This window comes from Sycon ciliatum, chromosome 3, assembly GCF_964019385.1.
Source record: "Sycon ciliatum chromosome 3, ocSycCili1.1, whole genome shotgun sequence".
Taxonomy (NCBI): Eukaryota; Metazoa; Porifera; class Calcarea; order Leucosolenida; family Sycettidae; genus Sycon; species Sycon ciliatum.
In genome coordinates this window covers 9,440,701-9,464,780 of record NC_088645.1, presented here as the reverse complement: position 1 = coordinate 9,464,780, position 24,080 = coordinate 9,440,701, and the positions used below count along the sequence as shown (strand labels likewise).

At 44.1% G+C, this 24,080-nt stretch overlaps 1 protein-coding gene across 2 annotated transcripts; it reads left to right on the top strand.

The window, feature by feature from the left end:
* The first annotated feature begins 444 nt into the window (after positions 1-444).
* Positions 445-22,295, top strand: LOC135811377 (uncharacterized). 2 transcript variants are annotated; one of them, XM_065324606.1, is made up of 9 exons: positions 445-755; positions 2,720-2,911; positions 3,292-3,429; positions 3,518-3,637; positions 4,591-4,790; positions 7,218-7,293; positions 7,890-7,942; positions 8,588-8,806; positions 21,353-22,295. In XM_065324606.1, the coding sequence occupies exons 1-9, from the start codon at positions 617-619 to the stop codon at positions 21,797-21,799; spliced, it is 1,584 nt and encodes a 527-aa protein (XP_065180678.1). In that variant the 5' UTR covers positions 445-616; the 3' UTR covers positions 21,800-22,295. The 2 variants fall into 2 exon arrangements, with proteins under 2 accessions (XP_065180678.1, XP_065180679.1); XM_065324607.1 differs by lacking the exon at positions 21,353-22,295 and adding an exon at positions 16,530-17,884.
* The last annotated feature ends 1,785 nt before the right edge of the window (positions 22,296-24,080 follow it).

Here is a 24,080-nt window from a genome sequence, read left to right as displayed (position 1 = left end):
CTGTGTGTACGGATGTCTTCTTTGTTAGCAGCTGTCCGGCTGCCAGAAGCGCTGACCCCACGTGACATGTATGTGAGCGATCACCACTGCAAGTGAGAATCCATACAGTATGAAAGATGCAGATGTGTGTTCGCTGGAAACCTAGAACTACAGTGCAACTCCATGGCAAGGCAGTCACCCGGTGTGTGAGGAACATCATGTAAAGTACAGTCATTACATTGCAGTTTGACAGGGAGATCCTGCGCTTCAGACTTGTTCAGTGCATGTGGGCATCCAACTTCCCAGCCAAATTACAGCCGTCAACATTTGAAAGGAGCGGTGGTGTTTGAGCTCAGTTGACGTTGGCTGCGCAGTGGCCTCCAACGTGCTATGATCAAGACTAGTAAGATTTGGTGTGTAGATGTCAGCTGTCCGCTGACTGTGTGGTGTGTTGAATAGTCAAAGAAAAGGCATTGAAAAAGCAAAACATCATCTGGATAGTCCGTCGCGTAGCCCTCTTAGTCGGTAAATCCGATTGACAACAGGATCTGAGTGTCCACGTATTGCAGAAAGGTTTCCTCCGGAATACTAGAACTTCTAGTATACTCTATTACCGGTTCTAGTCGCTGGAGGTGAGATGGAGAAAATGACACGCACAGAACACCGGCTGGTGGTGCTCCTAGTTTTCTTGAGCACTGTGGTGACGCTGAGTGCCGGACAGAGAGTAGTCGGAGCTGACGGATCAACGCACTCGCCCATTCAAACTGGAAACTCTGGTAAGGGTATCATGAACTGCAGTTTCGAGAAATGAATGAAATTGGTTCGCAGTAGCCAATGAGTCCCGCCTACGCCCGGATTGCTTTCTGCCTGCTCATCGGGTTGATCGAAAAAAAATTATATTAAAATATTCATACGCTTGTATTCTTGAGGATTGGTCAGAGGGCTGTTCCTGGTCCTGGTCCTGGTCCTGGTTAACAATAATATTATGATGGTCACGTGGTTTGAGATCCTGTCCACAACGTCCACAACGTCCACAACGCAGGGGAAGAAACTTGAAAAAGCATTCCCATACATGTATGTTGCGATTGTATTGAAGCTCTGCATGTCATGGTACGCCATGCACAGATTACTGCGGTGTGGAGCGTCGATGACCGACTGGCATGGCCCCTGCAATGATGGATATTAAATCTTGCAGTGTGTAAATTAGCGGCGAGGGGACAATAATTTCAAAAGCGGGATTGAAGGCCCGTTGGAAAATATTCCGCACAAACATAGAAAAGCTATACATGTATGTTGATCAAGCTGGTCCTATTCAATGCAAATTTGCAGTTTTGTTATCGTCTTTTAGGCTGCTCTTCTAGTATTAATTTTATTCTCAAGAATCTAATAATCGAACTTAAAATTCCCGTGGACCCATAAAAAAACCGTAAGGCCGCATTCACACACGGTACAAAACCGCATACAAGCATCATGTTCTTTGAAGTGGGCATGGAAACATGCGCGAAAAGTGAAAAATCACATGAACGTTCAAAGCCATCCCGGAGCGGCTTTGAAGGCGGCTTTGAAAGCGGATTTCGACTTTTAGTTTTCAGGCAAGTCGAAACGAGTGGTTTGGTGTGTTGAGTGCGCAGAGTTTTTGTTAGTTTTTTGGTGAGTCCGTACCATGCCTCGAGTTGTCTTTTCTGCCGAGGTGGAGCTACGACTGATAGAACTATAGTCCATGGAGAAAATACCAGCAAAGTGGAACTATGATGAAAAGAGCTGTTGCCGAGAAGAGGATTGTAGATGAGCTGAACCTGTGCGCAAAGCAGCTATCCGGAGGTGATCAGGAAATGATATACACGGCCGCGATCGTTTACAACTCCAGCACACTCAGAGGAATACACCAGTTGTGGAGGCATTCCACCGAGATCATACTACATGTACTATACGTACTAGCGGACCAAGAACTTTGAAATGTTGAGCCAAGTGCCGCACTAGCACTGTACCGGTGCGCTCAGCTCATGCAGAAATCGAAATTCCCGCTCTTCACCATGGGTCACGCGGGTCACTTTACGTGTTTGGCATGCACTGCATTTGACTGTGTGAATGCACAGGCGTTGCAAGTGGCTTGTACGGTCATGTAAACGAGAATTTTTGTACCGTGTGTGAATGCAGCCTTAACCGGGATATTTGTTGAGTGAAACGTGTAAAATTGGATGCTCCATGTACCCTGGACCTGCTTGGTGTCATTGTAGTACATACATGTACATGGTATTATACATTATATAACCCAATACAGTACTAGTTCAATACTAGTTCAATAGATAAACCTTGTTATAATTCACACATGTTGCTAGTTTGACAGCATGAAACAAGGTGGAGGACACTATGTTCGGAAACAGAGACCTTACTACAACCATCCACGGTTGGCAAAGCCCCAGTCCCAAGAAAAACAAATCAGGTTAAAGTAGCTACATGCCTATCAGAACGACATCCAGGAGCGATCAAAGAATACACGGCTGACGTAAGGAGTAGTCTCCAACCCCCTAGCATAAGGAGGGTCAAAACCGTGTTCAACACCCATATGGTTCAGATGGTCCCAACGGACCGGGGCTCTGCCAACCGTGGATGGTTGTAGTAAGGTCACTGTTTCCGAACACAGTGTCCTCCACCTTGATTCATGCTAGCAAACTAACAATACATGTACATGTAGCTCAGCTTGTACATGACCCGTACTTTCATTTCACTGTCACCGCAGGAACATGTATGACGCAATGGTTACGTCATTCATTCCCAGCTGAACAGGACGTGGTGCTGATGAAGTATGAACGATTGCTGCAAGCATTTGAAACACCAGTCGACGAAATCTCTGTTCCCGTAACTAATGACTTGTTACTGTCTCTAGTGTTCGGTAGCGAGGAAAGAAGTGCCAATTTCTCCCAATGTCAAAGTAAGTCACTGCGATACATCAATATTCTTAGCCACAATATAATTATTTTGTTTGGTATTCCTGTTTCATGACGTCTGCCCCATACCTTATAGAGATGGAACCTTAGAACCGTAGAACCTTCCAAGTTGGAAGGCTGTTGGAGTGCGCATCCAAGATGTGCTAGAGCTGTTAGCCAGTTAGTTGTAGAACGTCAGTTCTGTCGGTCAGTGTCCTGCAATGATATCGCATGACCTCATTGTTTAGTAACTGGAGGTGCTAGTGGACATTATAGCGTAACTTGTAGTTCCTTGGTCTTTTTCTTTTGTATACTTTTAAAGTAAATTAATATTTGGGAATCCTGCATGTATCTTTCTCTCTCTCTAATTTGTCCTGTCATGCAGATGGTCAGTGTGAACATCCGTCTCCATGCCAACACGGTGGCAAATGTGTGTACGCTAGTGTTGATGGTAACACTCCTCAGCTGAAGCAGTACAAGTGTCAATGTAGACCTGGGTATGCCGGACGGCAGTGTGAACTCGGTGAGTAAAAACACCCGTACTCATTCTTTGGGAATCCTGACCTGTCATCAGACACATGTTTGACGGTGTATGTTTATATCCTGTACAGCTGTGTCGGCTTGCAGAACCCATCGTCCATGTCAAAATGGTGGACATTGTCACAGTCGCGGCCCACATGCCTACGAGTGTCGGTGTAAACCATTGTTTGGTGGCAAGAACTGCGAAATAAGTAAGTTGTGTCCAACCTGAATTTAGAACATCGTTACTGGTGGCTAAATGCACTCAGGTAACCTGTTGTAGACGTAACAAGATCTCTCTCATTTTCATCATAGCACATACAGGTAGGCTGAGGCCTGGCTCAATGCAATGGTGTTAATACCTACACTCACACATGGCCACAACGCGTATGTACAGCAAGGTGTTCAGTTTAACTCGGAGTGCCGTGCCAAACGTCACTAGCAATCATGCCCGCTTTTCACCTTTAACGGGACCTTCCTGTTTATACATCTTCGTTGGTGAACAGACGCGCTGTGCTCTGTTAACAAGGTTATGAACTACATGTAAGTTTAACTTAAACATGGGACAAACGGAACGAATCAGACATCATAACTGTATTGTTCGGTAATCAACACCGCAGCCTTGGTCTTTGCGGCTAGTCTCCGCGTGAGGGACAACAATTCGAACTTAGAAGTTGCGACTTCGTCCATATTCGTGATGAAGTTGGTTGTTCCTACAAGGAACATGCGCTTCCTTCCCAGCTTGACACTTGACTAACTCACGACTGCCATCCGGGAGGTGCGACATGCTCCTCATGTACTCCGGATAGCAGTCGTGAGTCAGTCAAGTGTCAAGTTGGGAAGGAAGCGTGTGTTCCTTGTTGGAACAACCAACTTCATCATATTACTATTTCTTTAGTGCTGTTAATAGGTGTTACATTATTTTCATACTTTTGAACAAAGAAGTTACGACTTCGGCGGTAATAGTCATGAAGTTGGAGCAACCAACTTCATTTCATGCTTTTGTACCCTATATGGGTTCGGTTGTCATGGTTTGTCCATTAGTACAGCGAAGATTGCTGACGAGGGTAACTGGTTATTTCCCTCTTCTCTCGAAAATACATGTATACGTCCTAGTAACACATGGCTCAATACACACTCGAATGAATCCGTTCTTTTCTCCTAGGTGACTTGGCTAACATCACGTCGTCACTTGCTGACCTTACTCTCCGTCTGAATTCAATAGAGACTAAGTCTGCTCAGTCAGCTAGTAGAACCGCAGACACTGTGTCCCGTGTACTCAAACAAATACAGCACACGTTGGATCGGCGACTCGATGAACAAGCATCCGTCGTACAAAGCGAGATACAGGATATCAGAGATGAGGTACATGTATGTACAATAATGCCTGGGACATTTTTTTTACTCTCTTTCTGACTCCTGTGTGCAGCCACATCATGCATGCTCTCACCCCTAACACACCTCACTCCCATGCACACCCACACCCACATACACACACACACACACAACACCACACATACCCACCCTTACATCCACACACACGCACACACACTCAGACACGCACACGCAGACATGCTCATCGCGGAAGCGATCATAGAGAACAGCTATGTTAGACATCGCAACTTGTGCTGGGATTGCAGTCATTACACCATTCAACAGCTTGCAGGGCTGATAAATGGACCGCCACTAATTTTAGCCTGGTATCCACAACACAACTTTTTCTGGCCAGTGAATCGCTAGTAAATTTTCATTCATCATTTTTTTCATAGTTTCAATCATTTTGAACACACACACCACACCACATACTCCGGCATACACCGTCTGTTGTTAACCACCCAGGAGAATGAAACAAGAGCTAGGAGAACGAGAAAGAGAAGAAAGACGGGTGCGATCATAATCGTCGGGAATTGAACCCGCAACCTCTCGATTGGAAATCGACTGCACATACCACTCCACCATATGGGACACACACGCGCACACACACACACACTCACACACACACACTCACACACACACACACACACACACACACACACAACAAGAACAATCGACCTCTGCAGGGACACCAGCAACAGCAAGAAGAAAACGAACTACATTTCTTGTCCCTTTTCTACATCAGCCAACGAGAAATGAGACATATCTAGTGTTGAATAGAAATGGCATGCATTCAAATTTTCTTTCCACCTGCCTTTTTTCGTCCTGGATCTTCTTCGTTTGCAAATCCAGATACTTCACGTATCTGTCCAGTCTAAATCTGCTTGCATGTGGTATCACCCCCCCCCCCACACACACACACACACATGCACACACCTCAATTCTTGGTCAGTTCTCCTGGCTTGACTTAGATCAACGAGCTCAGAATACTTGATCCAGTGCTTACAATGACACTTCAATAAATTTCCACCAGTGTGTGTATCTTAATAAAACTCTGAATGGTTCCATTCGGCTGTTTATTGGTAGAGATAACGGGGTGAATGCAATGATGTGCCGTGTTTTGGATTAAAATGACTGATTCATTTCTTACATGTGTGACAAAGCTTCCAATCTCTCTCTTGTGTTTCATTTACATTAATTTTTATCACAAATTATCGGCATCTATCCGTATCATCGACAAATATTGCGGCAAAATTGTTTGCAAAATTATTTTGTATACTGGATGAAGAAAAGGGAAGTGTGTGTTGCTCCCTACGTGGGATCTTGCGCTATTCTGCCGACTTGAATTCCCACTTGAATGAGTCACGACCGCCACCCAGAGCACACGAAAAGTCCATCGAACCATCCCATCCACTTGACAAACCTGCCAGAAAGCACAACTCCCTGCTCAATACACAGTGTTTTGGGGAATTCACCCCTCATCAGTTGAGCTTGAGTATGCCAGTGGAGATTGTGTCGGACCACTTTTACAGGCACAAACATCATGAGGGATACAAACTTACAAAGACCCTCCGTTTCCAGCGCGACAAACACCTCGTGAACACCAGATTATAGCGTGAGTCAGTGTCGCTCATGAAGGTGATGAACACACGCTGAGGTCCGTAGGCCATTCACAGCCTTGTTGCCTCCAAACCATCTAATTCGCAAGCCCGCGCCCGGGACAACATTATGAAGACGAGGTTGGTGCGACTTCAGCGATACTTGGGGAATTATGTGTTGCAGCAGCTTCCTATGTGGGAGCTTGCGCTATTCCTGCCGACTTCGCACTAACCTCTTCTTCATATTGTTTTCCCCGGGGCGGGCTTGCAAATTAGATGGTTTGGAGGCAGCAACGCTGTGAATGGCCAACGGTCCTCAGTGTTTGTTCATCACCTCCATGAGCGACACTGACTCACGCTATAATCTGGTGTTCACGAGATGTGTGTTGCGCTGGAAACGGAGTGCCTCTGTAATTTGTATCCCTGGTGATGTTTGTGCCTGGAGAGCACTATATAAGTGGTGCTCTTCAGACAAAATCTTCCTCGGCTTACTCAAGGTCAACTGATGAGGGGTGAATTCCCCGATACACTGTGTATTGAGCAGAGAGTGGTGCTTTCTTGCAGGTTTGCCGAGTGGAAGATTCGATGGACTTCTCCCATGCTCTGGATGGCAGTCGTGAGTGAGTCAAGTGAGAATTCAAGTCGGCAGGAATAGCGCAAGCTCCCACATAGGAAGCTGCTGCAACACACAATTCCCCAAGTATCGCCGAAGTAGCACAAGCCTCTTCTTCATAAGGATGAAGAAAAATTGCAATAAATGAAACATGCACATGGTGTGACTGGAGGCTCAAGACTAATCTCCATTGTTTATTTCCCGCAGGTTAAGATGAATTCCCTGCAACTCGTTGGGTCCTGTAGAGAAATCCAGCATCAATCCAATTACTCAGCACCTTCAGGTCAGCCACCTTGTCCGAAAGTCTCGAAACTTCTCACGGGTTTAAAAGTGAAACCCATCTTTGTGAGATGGTGTTCAGTCAGACAGGTTTTATAAGAATTATTCAATTTTTTCTAGTGTTATTCGTTCTCGTTGTGCATCAGCTGCGATCATATTTGTTGTTCAGCACGAAAAGATTCAGAGTGGTATTGTTTCAGTCCATTTACTAACCCTGTCACTAGGTGAAATGAAAATCAACAAATATTTGTTTCATTGCTTGAATCGGGAGTACCTGGTATTGCTCAAGACTGAGAATTAAGTACAGGCAACAAGTGTATAACATGACCCCCCCCCCAGCCCTCCCCTCTTTTGAATTTCCCTCAAGTAGAGTAAGTGATGACTTTGGATAGCCCCTTTGAATTTCCTTTCCAACTGTACATCCATGTACAGTTCCCTGCGATTCCAGAATGGGATCGCATAATCATGATTGTTTCCAGTAGTGCAGAGGAATGCTCATAACGGAAATACCTTGATATTGTCTTGTAGATGACAATTCTATTTTTATTCAACCAGACCTGGAATTGTACTCTAACATTGTGTCTCTCCTGACTGGAACAGGTTTCTACAACATCATCTCTGGGCTGACGGGAGGAAAAAAGCTCATCCATGAGGTAACGCACTACTACAGCGAGTTGTCTAAAGAGCTTGAAACGGTGTCCCTGTACAACTCTGCAAATGTTTCAGGATGTTCAAGGGTGTAATTGCATTAGCCTAAGAATGTTTCATCCGCAGAATCTACTAGAATTATTATTATTATTATTATTATACGCATTCCCGCGTTGAAGTGTAGCAGCAGTATGCTGCGTCCACAGCTTCGCTTATGCAGAATGGCTTGGGTGAGAGGAGAGGGGAGAGAAAGCAACAAGGCAACCAACATCTATGAAATTGGTCACAATAACATGAAGAGAACCAACCTACATTTGCATGATTGCACAAGAATGGAGACGACCAAATATAATGGCTATAATCATTGTGCACAAAACCGGTACACAGGAGATCGGACCACAATGTAACAAAACATAAAACTCAGTTACTCAATACAGGTTCCACTAAATTACAAGAGAACAACGCTACAACGTAAGAATTGCCGCTAAATTATCGCAAGTGTAGAGAACGGGTCTAATACAAATGAAAACCATGAACAGACTGTCCCGAAGTTATTGTGGGAACAAATTGTACTACATTCTACTACATTCTACTAGAATACGGAGCTTAATGGAATTACCTTTTCAACTTGCGTTTTGTTCGCTCTCTAGGTCTACTGTGATATGGATCACTATGGTGGTGGTTGGACAAGAATTGCCTACATCAATCCCACGCAGCAGGGTGGTTGCCCTGGTAACATGAGATTTCAAAACCTTCAAGTTAAGCTGTGCACTAGACGAGCCAGCGGTGTTGGTGGATGTGATGGTGCAACGTTCCAGTCACCTATTGCCGAGTACAGTGAAGTGATGGGATTTGTCACTGGGTACAGGGTGAGTGAAAGAGCATATCAAGTTTCAGTCGTTGTACAGATTTTGGAAGTTACTGTGTCTTGGTGGGAACATCTGGCACGCCCTCAAGAAGAAACCCATGATGATATGAGAAAGAAGATCAGAACGATAAGGTGTTTTTGGAAAGAGGTTTTTTGTTGTTGTGGAAGTTTATTAACGTCGCACCACAAACCGGCGGTTTCGCCTCCTTTGATAAATGTGGACGACAGAGGGATTGAGAGAGATAAGGGGGGGGGGGGGGGTGTAAATTGAATGCTCCATTTTCACGATGGCACCATCGTCAATAAGGGATACGTTTATGAGAAGGTGAGATGCTGTAGGTGGGGCTGCGAGTAATAGAGTTGTAAAATTCAAATTGAAATAAATTCATTTTACAAGTATAGGAGAGGGTCAGCGCTGCATTAATCAGCAGAGAGTAGATATCTTTTTTGAAAGCAGGTCAGGAGGGAACGTCACGAATCCTAGCAGGGAGGGCATTTTAGTATTCTAGGAACTTATACAGTGGGGAGTCTTTACAGCGGCCGGTTCTGGTGGGTGGGAGGTGCCAAGTGCGTGTGTGTCGAAGGCTATACTGGGGCGTAACTTGAGCGGGGGTATTGAGCACGCCTATGTGTTATGGAGCATAATGGTATTTTATGGAGTGTGCAAGAAGGGTGACCTTTACTTTACGGCGAGAGAACATTGTCGGCCATTTGAGCCGATGGAGCAGTACTGAATGGTTCAGAGAAGAGAAGAGAAGAAAACGGAGGCAAATTCTGGCCGCCTTGCACTGGATTCGTTCAAGGTGGTCAAGGTCTGTGATTGAGAGCGGAATGACAGCAATGCATGCATATTCAATTATCCGCATGATAATTACGTGTTTTGTAAATGAGAGAGAGAGAGTGATTGAGTGTGTAGAGTTGATTTAAGCCTAAAGAGAATATTTACAAATGATTTTACAGCTTTCTTCAGCACAAAGTCAAGCCGGGCTGTCCAACTTAGGTCATGCTGAAAGATGATGCCGATGTGGCGATGTTGCAGGAAATTTCTGAGATGTGCATTGTTTAGCTCTATGCGTGGGAGATAGTGAGGGGGTACTTTCCGTTGTAGAAGGTGAGGACTACCGTTTTTGCAGTGTTGATTTGGAGGTGCCAGCGCTCCAACCATCCAGCGGCGGCTGACACACTGCTCTGCAGTTGCAGTTGCAGTTGCAGTTCGCAGTGTGCGGCAGAGCGGCTTGAACAAACAAGGGCTGTGTTGTCGGCAAACTGGCTGCACCTGGTGTTGGCGTTCTCGCAAGCGGCATGCAGGTCGATGGTATATATCCGAAACAGCAGTGGTTCCAGGACTAAGCCCTGAGGCAACCCTGCGGAACGGGGAGGAAGGCTGATGTAGTGCCCTCAACTCGCACTTGCTGCTTGCACCCAATCAAGTTTGCCGAGAACTATCGCAGTGCTGCTTCCTCGACACCATAGTGCTTGAGTTTGGCCATCAGGTTCTGATGCTATACTCGGTCAAAGGCTTTGCTCAGGTCAAAAAGCAAACGGTAAAGTGCTTTCCCGAGTCACGAGCCTCCGATATTTCACGGACCCGTCGAGCAGGTTGCAGCTCCGTGTCCTTCTCCCTGAATCCGGACTGGTTAGATATTGGTTAGATATTTGTTTTGTAATTGAAGAACTTTTTGTACAATTCAGAACCTGCCCGGACGTTTCCTGCAGTGTTATTCTTGAAGCATCTGTTGTTGCAAATTATACAAGTCAGAAATGTTGAAGAATAAAGTGAAATGAAAATTTAATGACAATGCGATTTTGAACTTTGGTGGCTGTACGAAAACAAATCAACGACTGCCAATCATTTACTTTGGGTGGTAAAGACACACTGGCCGGGCCACAATTCAGGAGAATAATATACTTGCCTAGACATGCTCTCTGCCCTGGAGATCTCTATGTGACAAAGTGCTCTACCTTTCTCACGGCCTTCATGGGTTCGCGCCTTGCACATGTCTATTCATGACTAGTTATATCCAGAATAGCATGATGATACACAATGCTGCCCTTCACATAATAGACAATGAAACAACTATAGACTCGATTGGAAGGTGCGTTGGGTCAAGGCAGGAATTATTACAAAGCAATCACTTTCCTTTCCAGCTGAGCTTATCAGTAACTTTGCCTCAGTACTTCATTTCCATTGTTCTGTTCTTAATTCAATAATGCCTTCGTGACACTTACGGAATCTAATCCTGAACACTAGCAAAAGCCATGTCCTGCGAATTTCCGGCCAAGACATTACTGTCAAATGCCGTGGAAACCCGCTACCAGCAGTTCCCCATGCGAAGTACCTGGGCATCACGATAGACGAGCACGTTCGATTTGACGAACACGTTAACAATGCTGTGAAGAAGGCCTCGCAGAAGGTGGGAGCACTCTGGAGAGCCTGCCGTTGCCTTACAAGAAAGTCCAGAGAGCAGTACGTGAAATCCGTTGTGATGCCAGATTTGCTCTACGGGTCCGTGGCGTTCTCTGGGTGCCTTCGACAAGACCAGCGGTCCCGCCTTCAGGTCCAGCAAAACCGTGCGGCAAGCGCCGTATTCGGCCTGCCACCTCGCACAAGCGCTCAACCTCTCCTTGCTCGTCTGCAGCTGTATGGCGTCGAAGAGCTCCACAAGCAAAAGACCCTTATTATGATCTGGCGTTGCTCGAATGGTCGTGCAAGCAATGCACTGGAAGCCCTTCTGGAGCATCCCAGTACTCGAACAACGCGCGCGCAACGCAGCTTGGGCCTTCGAGTGCCCAAATCTGCCTCCAAAGCCGGCCACGACCGTCCAACCGCTCGCGGGTCCATTTTATGGAACACCCTGCCATCCGACGTGCATGGTATTACCCAGTACCACCAGTTCAAATCAAACAAGCCTGCCTCCCGTTCTGTCTTGCTAGCAGTAGCACCCACTACTGAACACTACAGGAATCTTTGAACGTTTGCGGTACTCCACAGAACCAGTCATGTGCTGTTTACCCCCTGCCCGTTGTTGTATTCTAACGTTAACGTTATTCATTGACTGAGCGTTCTTTGCTTTGTACTACACCCTGCTATCATGTTAGGCTATTTCCTACAATATTTTACTGTTTCCATTCGCTTCCATGTAATTGGGCGACACCGCCCGTTTGGTTCTGCGAATTCAAATAAAAATGTACCTACCTACCTACACTTAGTAATGTTCATCCAGTTTGTGCTGTTGGTTGACTTTCTAAAATAATTATTTTCGCCTCGCCGCATCTTTAATTTAGAAAAGCGATCCTGTCAGCTTTTCTATTATTGTGTTCACATGGCAGAAAAAACGACATCGCTATGCTACGTAAGTTTCTACGTAAGGTGCTCGGTATTTCACTTAGGCTACGTAAGTCTCTACGTAAGGTGCTCGGTATTAGATCTACCAACGAGTGGTAGCCGTGTGCTGTGCACGTGCACGGCAGACATTGTGTTCAGTGCATGCAGTCCGCGGATCCGTGTTCGGATGTGAATGCGCGAGGAACTTCCTTGTTTGGAACTGCTTCTTGCATGAGCTGTTTCGGATATTTCGTCTCATGGCCTGGCTTATTTCGTTTCGGCGCTGCTGAGACCTCCTTTCGCGGAATATTACTCAATGACAGGTGAGTTGACCAGTTGCCTTTGATTCATTTGCTTGTGTTGACTCTTTCATTCAGGAAAAGTGTGCTGATTTTGGGACGGAATGCAATAAATGGAAAAGTTGACAGGATCTCTTTTCTAAATTTTGCTTTTCTGCTGCCGAGCTGCGAGGCCTCCTTTTACGGAATACTCGATGACAGGTGATCTTAGTTGACCAGTTTCCTTCGTTTCATTTGCTTATGCTCACCCTTTCATTTACGGAAACGTGTGCTGATTTTATTCGGATTTAGATCCATTTTTATCTCTTTGCCCTTGTCTACAGTGTGCGAAGAACGCGAGTTCACCTTCTTGACGGTAAGGCTTATGTTAGATGTGTTGTCGAAATACTCATATTCATTGTACATTGGTACGTTACAAGTAAGGCACTGGTCAGTGGCATACTATCGTTGGCAGTTCCCAATCTGGAGGGAAAGGTTCAAGTACCAATTGACCGAGTTTGCAAAATAAATTCGCATATCAGGGGAAATCTCTATTGTGGAGAGGTTCAGTAACTTGTTTGTTTCATACGAAACAAGCCAATGGGTGCAGTCTCGTCTCGTGAAAATCTCGTACTTGTATGATTGGATTTATTTACTCAAGTCTGGGCTGTTTGATTTGTGAGTACCGCCGAGATTGCACTGCCCCGAATAAAGTTTCGTGCCGCCAAAGCAAGAATTACGATCTGCAATCTGTTTGTAGTACCTGTAAGAATGTGGAGTACACGTCTTGGGCTGGGTTATCCTCTTCCGCTGCTGCAAAGCTTGAAATACATCACAAGAAAATCCTTAAAATTCTCCTCCGTCAACCCCGCATGCTCTCATCATCCGCCCTTTATAAAATCGCTCACACAACCCCGTTATCACATGGACGCAGTGCACACCTGGCTTCTCTTGTCCATTCTATTAAGCTTGAGTTGTGCCCACCTCATCTCATGTGTTTTAATTGGTTCTCTTCTCTAAGAACTAGAAACTCACTCTTACTCCCTAAGTGTAACTCATCCACTCTTTTGCGCTCCCCTCTCTTTATTGCTTATTCTGTTTGGCTCACTCTACCCAGAGAAGTTAAGGACCTGACCTCACTCCGCCTGTTTAAGATCCGTGCCGCCCCTTATTTACTACGACATGCATAGCTCATTATCCACATGTCCTTTGCGTCTCTGTGTTTTTCACTGTTTTTATTTGACATTATCTTTCTCTTTCTTTACGGAGTTGTTGCTGTTCATTTTGCTACTCTTTCTTTTTCCCTCCCCTTACTTTTATTTATCGCCGTGGTTGGCAATCACCCACTCTCTTTAACATTGGCCGGTGTTTCCACCGAGTCTTGAGATGTTGTAATAAATATATAAAATATAAATATATGTATCGTACTTTCTCTGTTGCTGTTTCAGTTGCCGTCATGTTGCTAAAGAAAGGTTCAGCAGAGAGGTTCTGCAAAGCGAAAATTCGAACGAAGTTTCGCGACAGTCCTTGCGAAAGTGTGCGAATTTTTGCACGAACTTTGCGTTCTGCACATTTTCGTAGTTTGCGCGGGCCAAGTACACGTACGCCATGACCCGATCTCACGAAATTTCCTACGACAGTTCATTTCGCGTTCCCTGCAAGTTTCGCGTCCAAAGGTGCGAAGTTTCGCACTTCATGATGTAGAGCGAAAGTTTGTACGCATTTTCGTTTTGCAGAATCTCTCTAGTGACTCAATTGTTTCATACGAGACGAGTCAATGAGTCGGTGTGGCTTAGAATCTTTCGCTGTAAAAGAAATCTATTCGTATGTCTATTGGAGATATAATTGTATTCTCTGGTTATAAAATAGGTTAAGCTCACAGAATAAGTACCATCGGTCCCTTGGTGTTCGTCCTAAAGAGGTTCGACTGGATATCATTCATACTCACCAAAAGATGTGTAAGATTTTATTATTGTGGAATGCCTTGTTTATCTTTCAGTACCTCCAACCATAGCCTTGCCCCTTTTCTCCTCACGGGATCAGTGTAGTTGTTGGAACGAGGTTTTGGACTCAGCAATGTATTCGTTTACATTTTAATACATGTTTATTGTTCCTCCTTTGCTGTGTTGTTTTAGACAATCGTGGTCCGTTCGTGGACTAACAGTTTGAAGTCATTGAACTACTTCCAAAAGTTGTATCGACATCAACAGGATTACGATTTCAGTTTCAATATGATGCTGGATGACCTTATCACGATAACCCATGACTATAAACCATTATAAACACAGAATCAACAAAAACATCTGCGACACGCACCTGGCGCATGGCTACATTTCTCAAATAAATCTGATTGAGGGTGGAGAAATCTGAAATATCTGAAAGGCAAGACAATTTTATGACAGAGTCATGAAATTCTGCAACAGCAACATGCACAGAATGACCTCCGAATAAAAAAAGTATCACCACCACTGCTCACATGTTTCCCCGCAGAAGAACATGCATTATGCTAGTGCCATTTCCTGCAAGAAAAGGCTTGCACATCAATGCGTATAATATGGTATTGATATTATTATTATTATTATTAACTGGTTTGAGGGAAAGAGACAAACGGGAAAAGTCTGAAGAAAGAATTGACTGCCACCACCAGGACTCGAACCAGGGACCCTCGCTTGTAGTCAGCGATGCTCTAACCACTGAGCTATGGTGTAGTCGTCATCCCAGCAGAGGCCGTTCAACATTTTCTTCAGACTTCGTAACTCACACTTCCTGTGTTATTATTATTATTATTATTATTCTCAATTCATGGATGACATGGTGTCAACCAATATTATGAACGAGGGCTACCAGCCATGGAATAAAAGAACAAGAAGGCAAAAATGCACACGCAAAATATGGCAAGTTAAATGAAAATGAAAATGAAATAAAAGTAAATCAATCCAAAACCAAAATCAATTATAAAAATCAATCATATGATGTGAAGGCCATCATTTACATATTGATATAGGGCATTCCATTGATTGGTGACAGAAAAAACAAAAGAAATTATAGCAATAAAAACTGCTTTATGGCAGTTTTCTAAAAAAAGTTATTGTGTTCTAGTCCATGGACCCCGTCTAAAAAGTAAGAAATTAACGAAATGTGATAGCTGAAAATTAAAATTTAACACAAAACCTCACAATAATCACACACACTCGGAATGAAAAGCTACATGCAGAAGACCTTTTCCCCTCGTGATCCTCTTTCCTATGCATGCATGTTGCCAATTGTTGGTGCAGTACAAGTTTAGTGTGGAAAGCAGCATTTCAAGTGTTGTGATTATTGTGAGGTTTTGTGTGAAATTTTAATTTTCAGCTATCACATTTCGTTAATTTCTTACTTTTTAGACGGGGTCCATGGACTAGAACACAATAACTTTTTTTAGAAAACTGCCATAAAGCAGTTTTTATTGCTATAATTAATTTGCAGTAGGATTGTTTATATTTGAAAAAGGAACGTGCATGTAGCTACCTATGCAAATAAATCATGCTGTGCACCATAATATCTGCTTATTTTGATTTAAGGGTAATTCTTCGGGTGCATTCCATTACGGACATTATTACAATACACCGTTGAATAGCTGGTGCATGGACGGTATCTCTATCACACATGGTTCTATGTACCTACACAGCTAGTTTTGATGACCATGCCGCGTATGCTCACTGCCCATGTAATCCCCTAGCTGGTCCACCACCTCCATCCTTTGTTGGTAGCCACTACTATTGCGCTGACCATGGCCATGCTTGGAGACGCTGGACATTCAGCCCAGCCACACATGCATGGAGCAACACCAGTCAATGTACTGCTGGTGGTGATGGTACTTGTTGTGACAACACAGATATGCCATGGTTTCATCGTCAACTGGACACTAGTACCTCTGACCAAGTACAAATACGCATATGTACAGATCAGGGCAATTTCGATGAAAATGTAGGCATTGATCAAGCTGCGGTCTTTGTGAGAAAGAATCTTTTTTTTTACCTTTATCAAAAGCGTATGGGCTCTACACTTTTAAAACTGTATAGTACAAAGAGTCAAATACATTATGTTATGCACCATGTACTCTCTGTATATGTCGATCTCAGGATAATACTTTGGATGCATTCCATTCCGCACTTTCTGCCAGTACGCAGTTGAATAGCTGGTACATGGATGGTGTCTCTATCACACATGATTCTCCTGTGCAACATATTTGGTCATACACAGCTAGTTTTGATGAGGCCGCTCACTGCCCATGTAGTACCAGAGCCAGTTCACAACCTCCAGCATTTGTTGGTAATCATTACTATTGCATGGACCATGGATCTGCTTGGAGACCTTGGACAATCACTCCAGCTGCACATGCATGGAGCAACACCAGCCAATGTACTGCTGGTAGTACATGTTGTAACAACACAGATATGCCATGGTTTCATCGTCAACTGGACAATAGTGCCTCTGACCAAGTACAAATACGCATATGTACAGATCAGGGCAATTCGGATGAAAATGTTGGCGTGGACGAAGCTGCGGTCTTTGTGAGATAAAACATGTTCTTGCCCTCCCTCTTTATCTACCCTATCCCCCTTCTTATACCTGTCAACGTACAGCATTCTATTGTTTACAATTGTCCATCCTTAGATTTCCTGGCATTCTCTAGATTGATCCAAAGGACACAGAGACAATTCTTATTTTTGTGAATATTGTTGCCAATTTACCCGACAAACTGACTTCTCAAATACCTCAACTTCTCTACTTCTATTTCATACATCTGCTTCGTTCAATCTTTACTCTTTTCTTTCATTCTTTTTCTTTTTCCTTTCTCATGTAATCACTGTCACTCACATACAAATACCGTCATAAAATAAAAATCATACCGTCATAAAAATCAGTGTATAAGCATCTTGTATCTCGTCCTGATTGCTGCAAGGTGTATTCTGATTCTTCTTTTTTCTGTTTTGTGCCGTGCTCGTCATGGTTATAAGTTGCAGTTGAGTGTGTTAGAAGCTGTTTGTCAACGTATTCATAAGCCTAATCTGTGTGTCCAGAAGGACAGCATTATTCGTTTGAAATTGTTCTAGTAGCAGCTTGTTCTGTCTGTTTGGCCCTGGTTGGCCATGGTGTAATATTTTGTGTCACAGTATACTAGTAATCTTTACAAGTTCGTTAAGTGCTTTCGCAGTTTTTCCTGTTATTACCTTAGTGCTAGGATTATCATTTTCATAGGTGTTGTTTCTTCTCACTCCATTTCTCTTTATTAGTATCTTTCTGGATTGTTTTTCATTAGTACAACGTAGCTTCGTGAGGAGTGTTGTGCGAAAACTAGTTCGAAGTACGATTTTTTGTTCATCATTTTCTCCATATCACATTTTTTCTTTCTTCCATGTTCTTCACTGCCTTCGTATCCACTCGTTTTTTGAATACAATAAAAGCCTTTGTGAAATATCGGTTCAGCTCGTTCTGTTGATCGCAATTCTATAAAAATAAAACACAAGTTTTTCTCATCTTTTTCTAATTCTTGTTTTTCATTAGCTTCAGCACGTTCATTCATATTCTTCATCATTTGTTAGAACTAAACCTGGTCTAGTGAGAAGGCATTCTACTGCCTGTAATTCTGGTGAAGTAAAATAAAGTAACAACAACAACCCTCATTCCATGTTGACTTTTTTCCTACGTTCCCAGTATATTGGAGTCCTTTGGACCCCAGGAACGTTTTGGGTGGTATTCTTGCAAACTGTCCATTTTATGTAATTTTTTATGCTGTGTTACCTTCTCATAGACCAATGCTTTGAGTCTCCAAACTGCATTTGGTGACAGCTCTGAAGTTTGTCGGGATTATTTGCAAGTTTGCAAGAATACCACCCAAAACGTTCTGGGGTCCAAAATGACCCCAATATACTGGGAACGTAGGAAGAAAGTCAACATGGAATGAGAGGTTATGGCTTTAGAAGAAAATTTTCTTGTAGGGCCTCTTACTTCAGTGAATGTCATCCATGTAGTCGGTGACCATGGAGATAAATACCAAAACTATCGCAATTGTTGCACTTCCCTGTGTTCAGTGTTACTGGGGTCCATTCGGACACGCCCGCATTTTCTGTAATAAACGTAAAATCCATCATGAGCCTCTAACCCAGACTATTTATTTATCTCGGTTATTATGTTGATGAGGAATAAATGAAGTTTTAGGGAAATGTGATGCAGCAATGTAAAATTATTTCCAAAATCAAACCCCTGGGGTCCGTTAGGACCCCACAACCCCGAATGAGGATTAATTTGACAAAATGTACATCTGAACATTTTGAGCGCTTGTTCTACAGACTACATGCTATCTTCATCCTTTTCTCCAATTAACCTTGACACAATTATTTCCTGAGTGTCTATTAATTAACCTTGCAAACAATTTATGTTAGCATTCAATCTATGCATAAATTGTCTGCAAGGTCTTTGAATTGTCTTGGGTGGAATGAACTGGAAATACCGTTTGTGGGTGCCGGCGTTCCAAATTTATCTCACCCTTGTCTCATGCTTCTATTCTTCTTCTATGGCGGGTAGTGTCTTTGGTTGGTAAATTGCCAGCCCCCCTCCTCTCCTCATCCCCCCCCCCCCCCTTCTCACCTCCTTGCAATACTGAAGGATGCGGCCGAGTTCCGCGAAGGCGAAAAGCATAGTAGGCGACTTTTAGTAGAGAATGGGGACACAGTACGAGATAATCTCGTGGAAAGGGGTGAGCTCCGGTGTGGGAGCAAACATATTTCCTATGAAATCACCGAAGTCACTCGCACTATCTGCTTCGGTTGTGCCCAGCTCCGGCTTGCGACTAGCTGGTTTGAAGGTGACAGCATTAAGAATGATGAAGTGTCCTCAACGTCTGTTGTTATCAGGGAGTCGTAAAGAAGGGTTGGCAGGACTCTGCGGTTCTCACCGTCCAGGAGCGACACTGTCCCAAGCAGTTATCTGGTGTTCACGAGGTGGTTATCGCACTGGAAATGGAGCGTCTCTTTACGTTTATACTCCTGCTAATGGGTTTGCACTGGAGAGCATTATAATAATTAGTGGTGCTATTGAAACACAATCATCCTCCGCCTACTCGAGGTCAACTGATGACGGGTGAATTCCCCGTGTTTCAATTGATGTCGGTGTCGGGTTCTATGGGGGGGGGGGCTAAGGGTAAGCGGGTGGCAGAATGACTACCAACTGGGCCGGACCGGACATGTAATGAAGCTTAATAAAAAGGGTAGCACAGTCCACACGTATCAAAGGAGGCGAAATCGCCTGTTTGTGGTGCGACGTTAAATAAACTTCTACAACAACAACAACAACAACACAGTAACCAGACTTGCTGACGCACTGATAAACTTCGAGGCATGGTCCCAGGGGCAATGCTGAGTATGCACCGTTGCTGTATGCGGTCAAGCTTCATGACTCTTGGACCGAGCGGCGCCTTGCCAGACCAGGGGAACAGACCACATAGTGGAGCGAATGAAGCCTTCCTATTCACTGAGGCGGTCACTGTGGTTAAGTACTGGGCACCCCTTTCTGCAAGGCGCTGGCTGGCTCTGGCTACAACCTTTGAAATCTTGTATTCTCACGATGGCCTGTGGCCAATAAGAGAGCCTTGTGGAGATGGTTGCGGAACAAACGTTCGCGGTCGACGGCAACACAGTGAAGGTAGACATCCGTTTCCTCTCTGATCGCGGTACCATCAAAGTCGAGAGAAGAGGGTGTCTGTTCATTGACATCCCTGGCACTTTGTCGGCTCAAACTGAACTTGACATCTCGATCTACATGCTTGAAGCTCATCGCGGACGCGGAAGGCTTTCAGTGTTTTGAGCGTGATAGGGGACACGTCATCGGCACGTTCTGTCGTCTGCGTATGATGCTAGCTAGCATTCATGGGAGAAACAATCGTCGTTTACATAAAGAAGGCAAATATCCGTGGTTGGCCTGTTCAGAAGGTCTTTCGATAAAGCACACTGCATGAATGTGACGCAGTGATGCAACTAACCACGACTGTACCAAGATAATAAGGACTTTCTGATTGCTTATTATCTTGTTACAGTCGTGGATAGTTGCTTCATAACTCGTTTCCATGTGAATTCTTCAACTTTTTAAATATTTTTAGGTCTTAAGTCGTTGAATTTCTCAGTAGCCTGTCAGTTTTGTGCCCTGTTATCGCACGTTCTGACTTCTGACTGCTTATTGCCTTGTTGCAGTCCTGGATACCGTACACGCCCGATCAATGCCCCTGGGGCACTATGTTTGCAATGTCCATCACAGACGGAGCACTATTCAAGATAGGGCATTAATTTTTCAATGGTGGTATATTTATTTTTATTTTTTTTTCATCCAGCTTGAGAACAGAGAAGGCAATGAAAAACAGAGCCTAAAGTTTATTGTAACCTATCATTCCTCGAATTCTGCTCCATTTCTTTATCCACATACCAAACATGCATGAAAACTAACAGAAAAAGTACCGAATTCTGCCAATTTTTCTGCCCGCATTATCCGCAAAGGCCTACTGTGGGTAGCAGCACGGCAGGAAAAAACTGCTCCCAGGCAGGACTTAAACCACGTACCTCTCGTATCTCACTCATGGTCCTTGACCAATCCACGGTGCCTGCCTATATCCCTTCAGGAACGGACACGATAATTTACTTTTTACTTACTCAACAGAAACGGCAGCAAGAAATGCGATTTTGATCCTGGACCAACTAGTGCAATGAAAATGACAAGAACATTAGCAAATGAACACCAAACTTACACATGCGCTTCGCTCCAAGCCCGGGGGTGGGGGGAGGGGGCACTATTCAAGAGACGGCTGTATTTTTTCACTGGCTCTAAGAGAGTAGGGCACTATTCAAAAGAGGACTCTAATCGCTCGAGTACGGTATGTTGTGCGCCATGTACTCTCTGTTTATGTTGATCTCAGGATAATACTTTGGATGCATTCTATTCCGCACATTATCACAATACACAGCTGAATAGCTGGTACATGGACGGCGTCTCTATCACACATGGTTCTCCAATGCAACATCTCTGGACATTCACAGGTAGTTTTAACGAAGTCGACGTTGCTCACTGTCCGTGCAGTCCCAGAGCTGGTGCGCAACCTCCACCATTTGTTGGTAGTCATTACTATTGCGCCGACCATGGACATGCTTGGAGACGTTGGACATTTACCCCAGCTGCACATGCATGGAGCAACACCAGTCAATGTGCTGCTGGTGGGACATGTTGTGACAACACAGACATGCCATGGTTTCATCGTCAACTCGACACTAGTACCTCTGCTCCAGTGCAAATTCGCACTTGTGCAAATGAGGGTAATTCGAATGAAAATTTTGGCATTGATGAATCCGCTATCTTTGTAAAGTAAATTATCCAGTGCTCTTCCATCTCAATAGGCTGAGGTTTAATACATGATTGTATCTTTGCCAAATGCCAACCATATGATAGGGAACAAAAAAAGGTTTAAAACCAATACGTATGGTGAGTTGCACATTCAACACACACACCATTGGCTAGGATTCAGTATCCTTTTACGTTTTCGCAATTAATTTTCAAGTATAGAATTTACACGTCAACTAAATATTTTCTCTGCTTTGCACTTAGACGCTACTAAAAAAAAGCTGGACCTTTTTTTCCTTTTTGTCGCACTTGCATCTTTTGCCACGTGCAATACAGGTAGTTGTCTTGATGTGTATGTTCAGGTAATCGCGTAACTGCCCAGCAGCGTGTTGACGTTCTCTGTGGTATTATCTATACTGTACGCACCTTAGCACACTGCTTTCACTACCACCGGCATGCAGCTTAAGATTATTTATATTTTTTGCATGGTGCTAAACAGTACGCCAACTGGGAATACGTTGATTCTATTATCCTCTCTGATTGGATTGGGAGTTCGTGGAGAAAGGCCGACAGCGCATGGGAAGGAGCAGTGAATAAATGAAATAACTGGGCACCGCTGCCTTATCATGAGGGTGACGGATACATGTATGTTCTTTCCAAAGTAGCTGCATGTACAAAAGCATGATGCTACGTTTCAGTCACCTATTGCAGATTACAGTGAAGGGATGGGGGTTGTCACTGGGTAGGTCAACGGGGTGATTGAAAGATTTTGTCACGTTCTAGTACAGATTTCGGAAGTAGCTGTGCCTGAGTAGTTAGGAGTCTATCCTCTGACACACTATCAACAAGAGAACCAAAATGATACGCCAAATTTGACAAGAATACTTGAAGAGCCAACTGTAGCACACATGATAGGCTTGAACGCTTCCTTTATACTTGAAGCATCATTTACTGGTGACGGTCCAAGTCCAAGTCCGAACCGTCGGAGAATAAATCTTGAAGTGAAATGAAATAACAGCTCGAGTTTGAGTGGTTGTTGCCTGACCAAACCAAAATCACTGCCGAATATGCATGATGTAATTGATGGAGAGATACACGAGCCAATATTTCGTGAAAAACCCTTTGCCAAAGTGCTCTACCTCTTTCGCTGTCATCATGGATTTGTGCCTTGCAACTTGCGCTTTACGAGACGGCACCACAACAACTAGACTTGACTGCTAAGTACGTTTCTTCAAGGTTGGATTCAACATAAAATGTAGTCATCTTATTGGATGATTGTACAAGAACAATTTGAATTTGAATTTGAATACTGCAGCTATATCTATTAGTTCAGCATAATTTTGATTCTGCCACAGTCGCCAGTAATTACATACCTGGCCGCATATACTCACGAATCACTGGCAGCCCTGAATCTTTTATTCAAAATGCAATGTGCCTAAGCATACCTACATGCATCATGAATGTCTGGAGTGGCGGGGCGGAATGCTACAGCGCGTAGGTAGACGTGAACACTACGTAGGGGTAACTGGAAATACTATGTCCAAGCCATTTCGGTATTAAAGAGGTGCTAGGTTGCCTAGTAACCGTATACGAGTTTGTTTCATAAGGAATATCTGAAGTACCGGACTCGCGGGATTAGAGCTCCTCTTGAATAGTGCCCCTTCTCCCCCCCCCCCCCCACAAACTTGTAAGGAAGCACATGCCCACGTTTGGTGATGGGCTTGTCTATGTCATTGAACTGGTGGTTTTCAGGATGGAAATCGCCGTTCTGGTTGCTCTTTCTGTCGAGTCGTGATAGTTAACATTAAACTTTAGGCTATGCTTTTCTTTGTCTTCTTTGTTTTGTGCGGAATAACGTAAATGTACCCCAACTAATTATCTCTCTTGAATCATACCCTCTCTTGAATAATGCCCTCTCTTGAATAGTGCCCCATCTGTGATGGACGTTTAAAACTTGGTGTCCCGGGGGCACCAATCGCGCGAGTACGGTACCTCTAGCTGCACATAACGTAGCATGCTCTCTCTCTTTTTGTATTTCTGGATTTAACTTTGGATTAGTTCGGTGGGACCGGAAGTTGGCCGAGTCTCACGCGAACCGTGAATTTTTTTTTTTTTTGGTATGTGGATAATGAAATTGAGCAGAATTCGAGGAATTGCCCTCCATAAGGTTTGTAAGGTTCTGCCAATTTCACTGCTTTTCGAGCAGAATCTGCCACCTTTTCGAGCAGAATCTGCCACCTTTTCGAGCAGAATCTGCCACCTTTTCGAGCAGAATCTGCCACCTTTTCGAGCAGAATCTGCCACCTGTT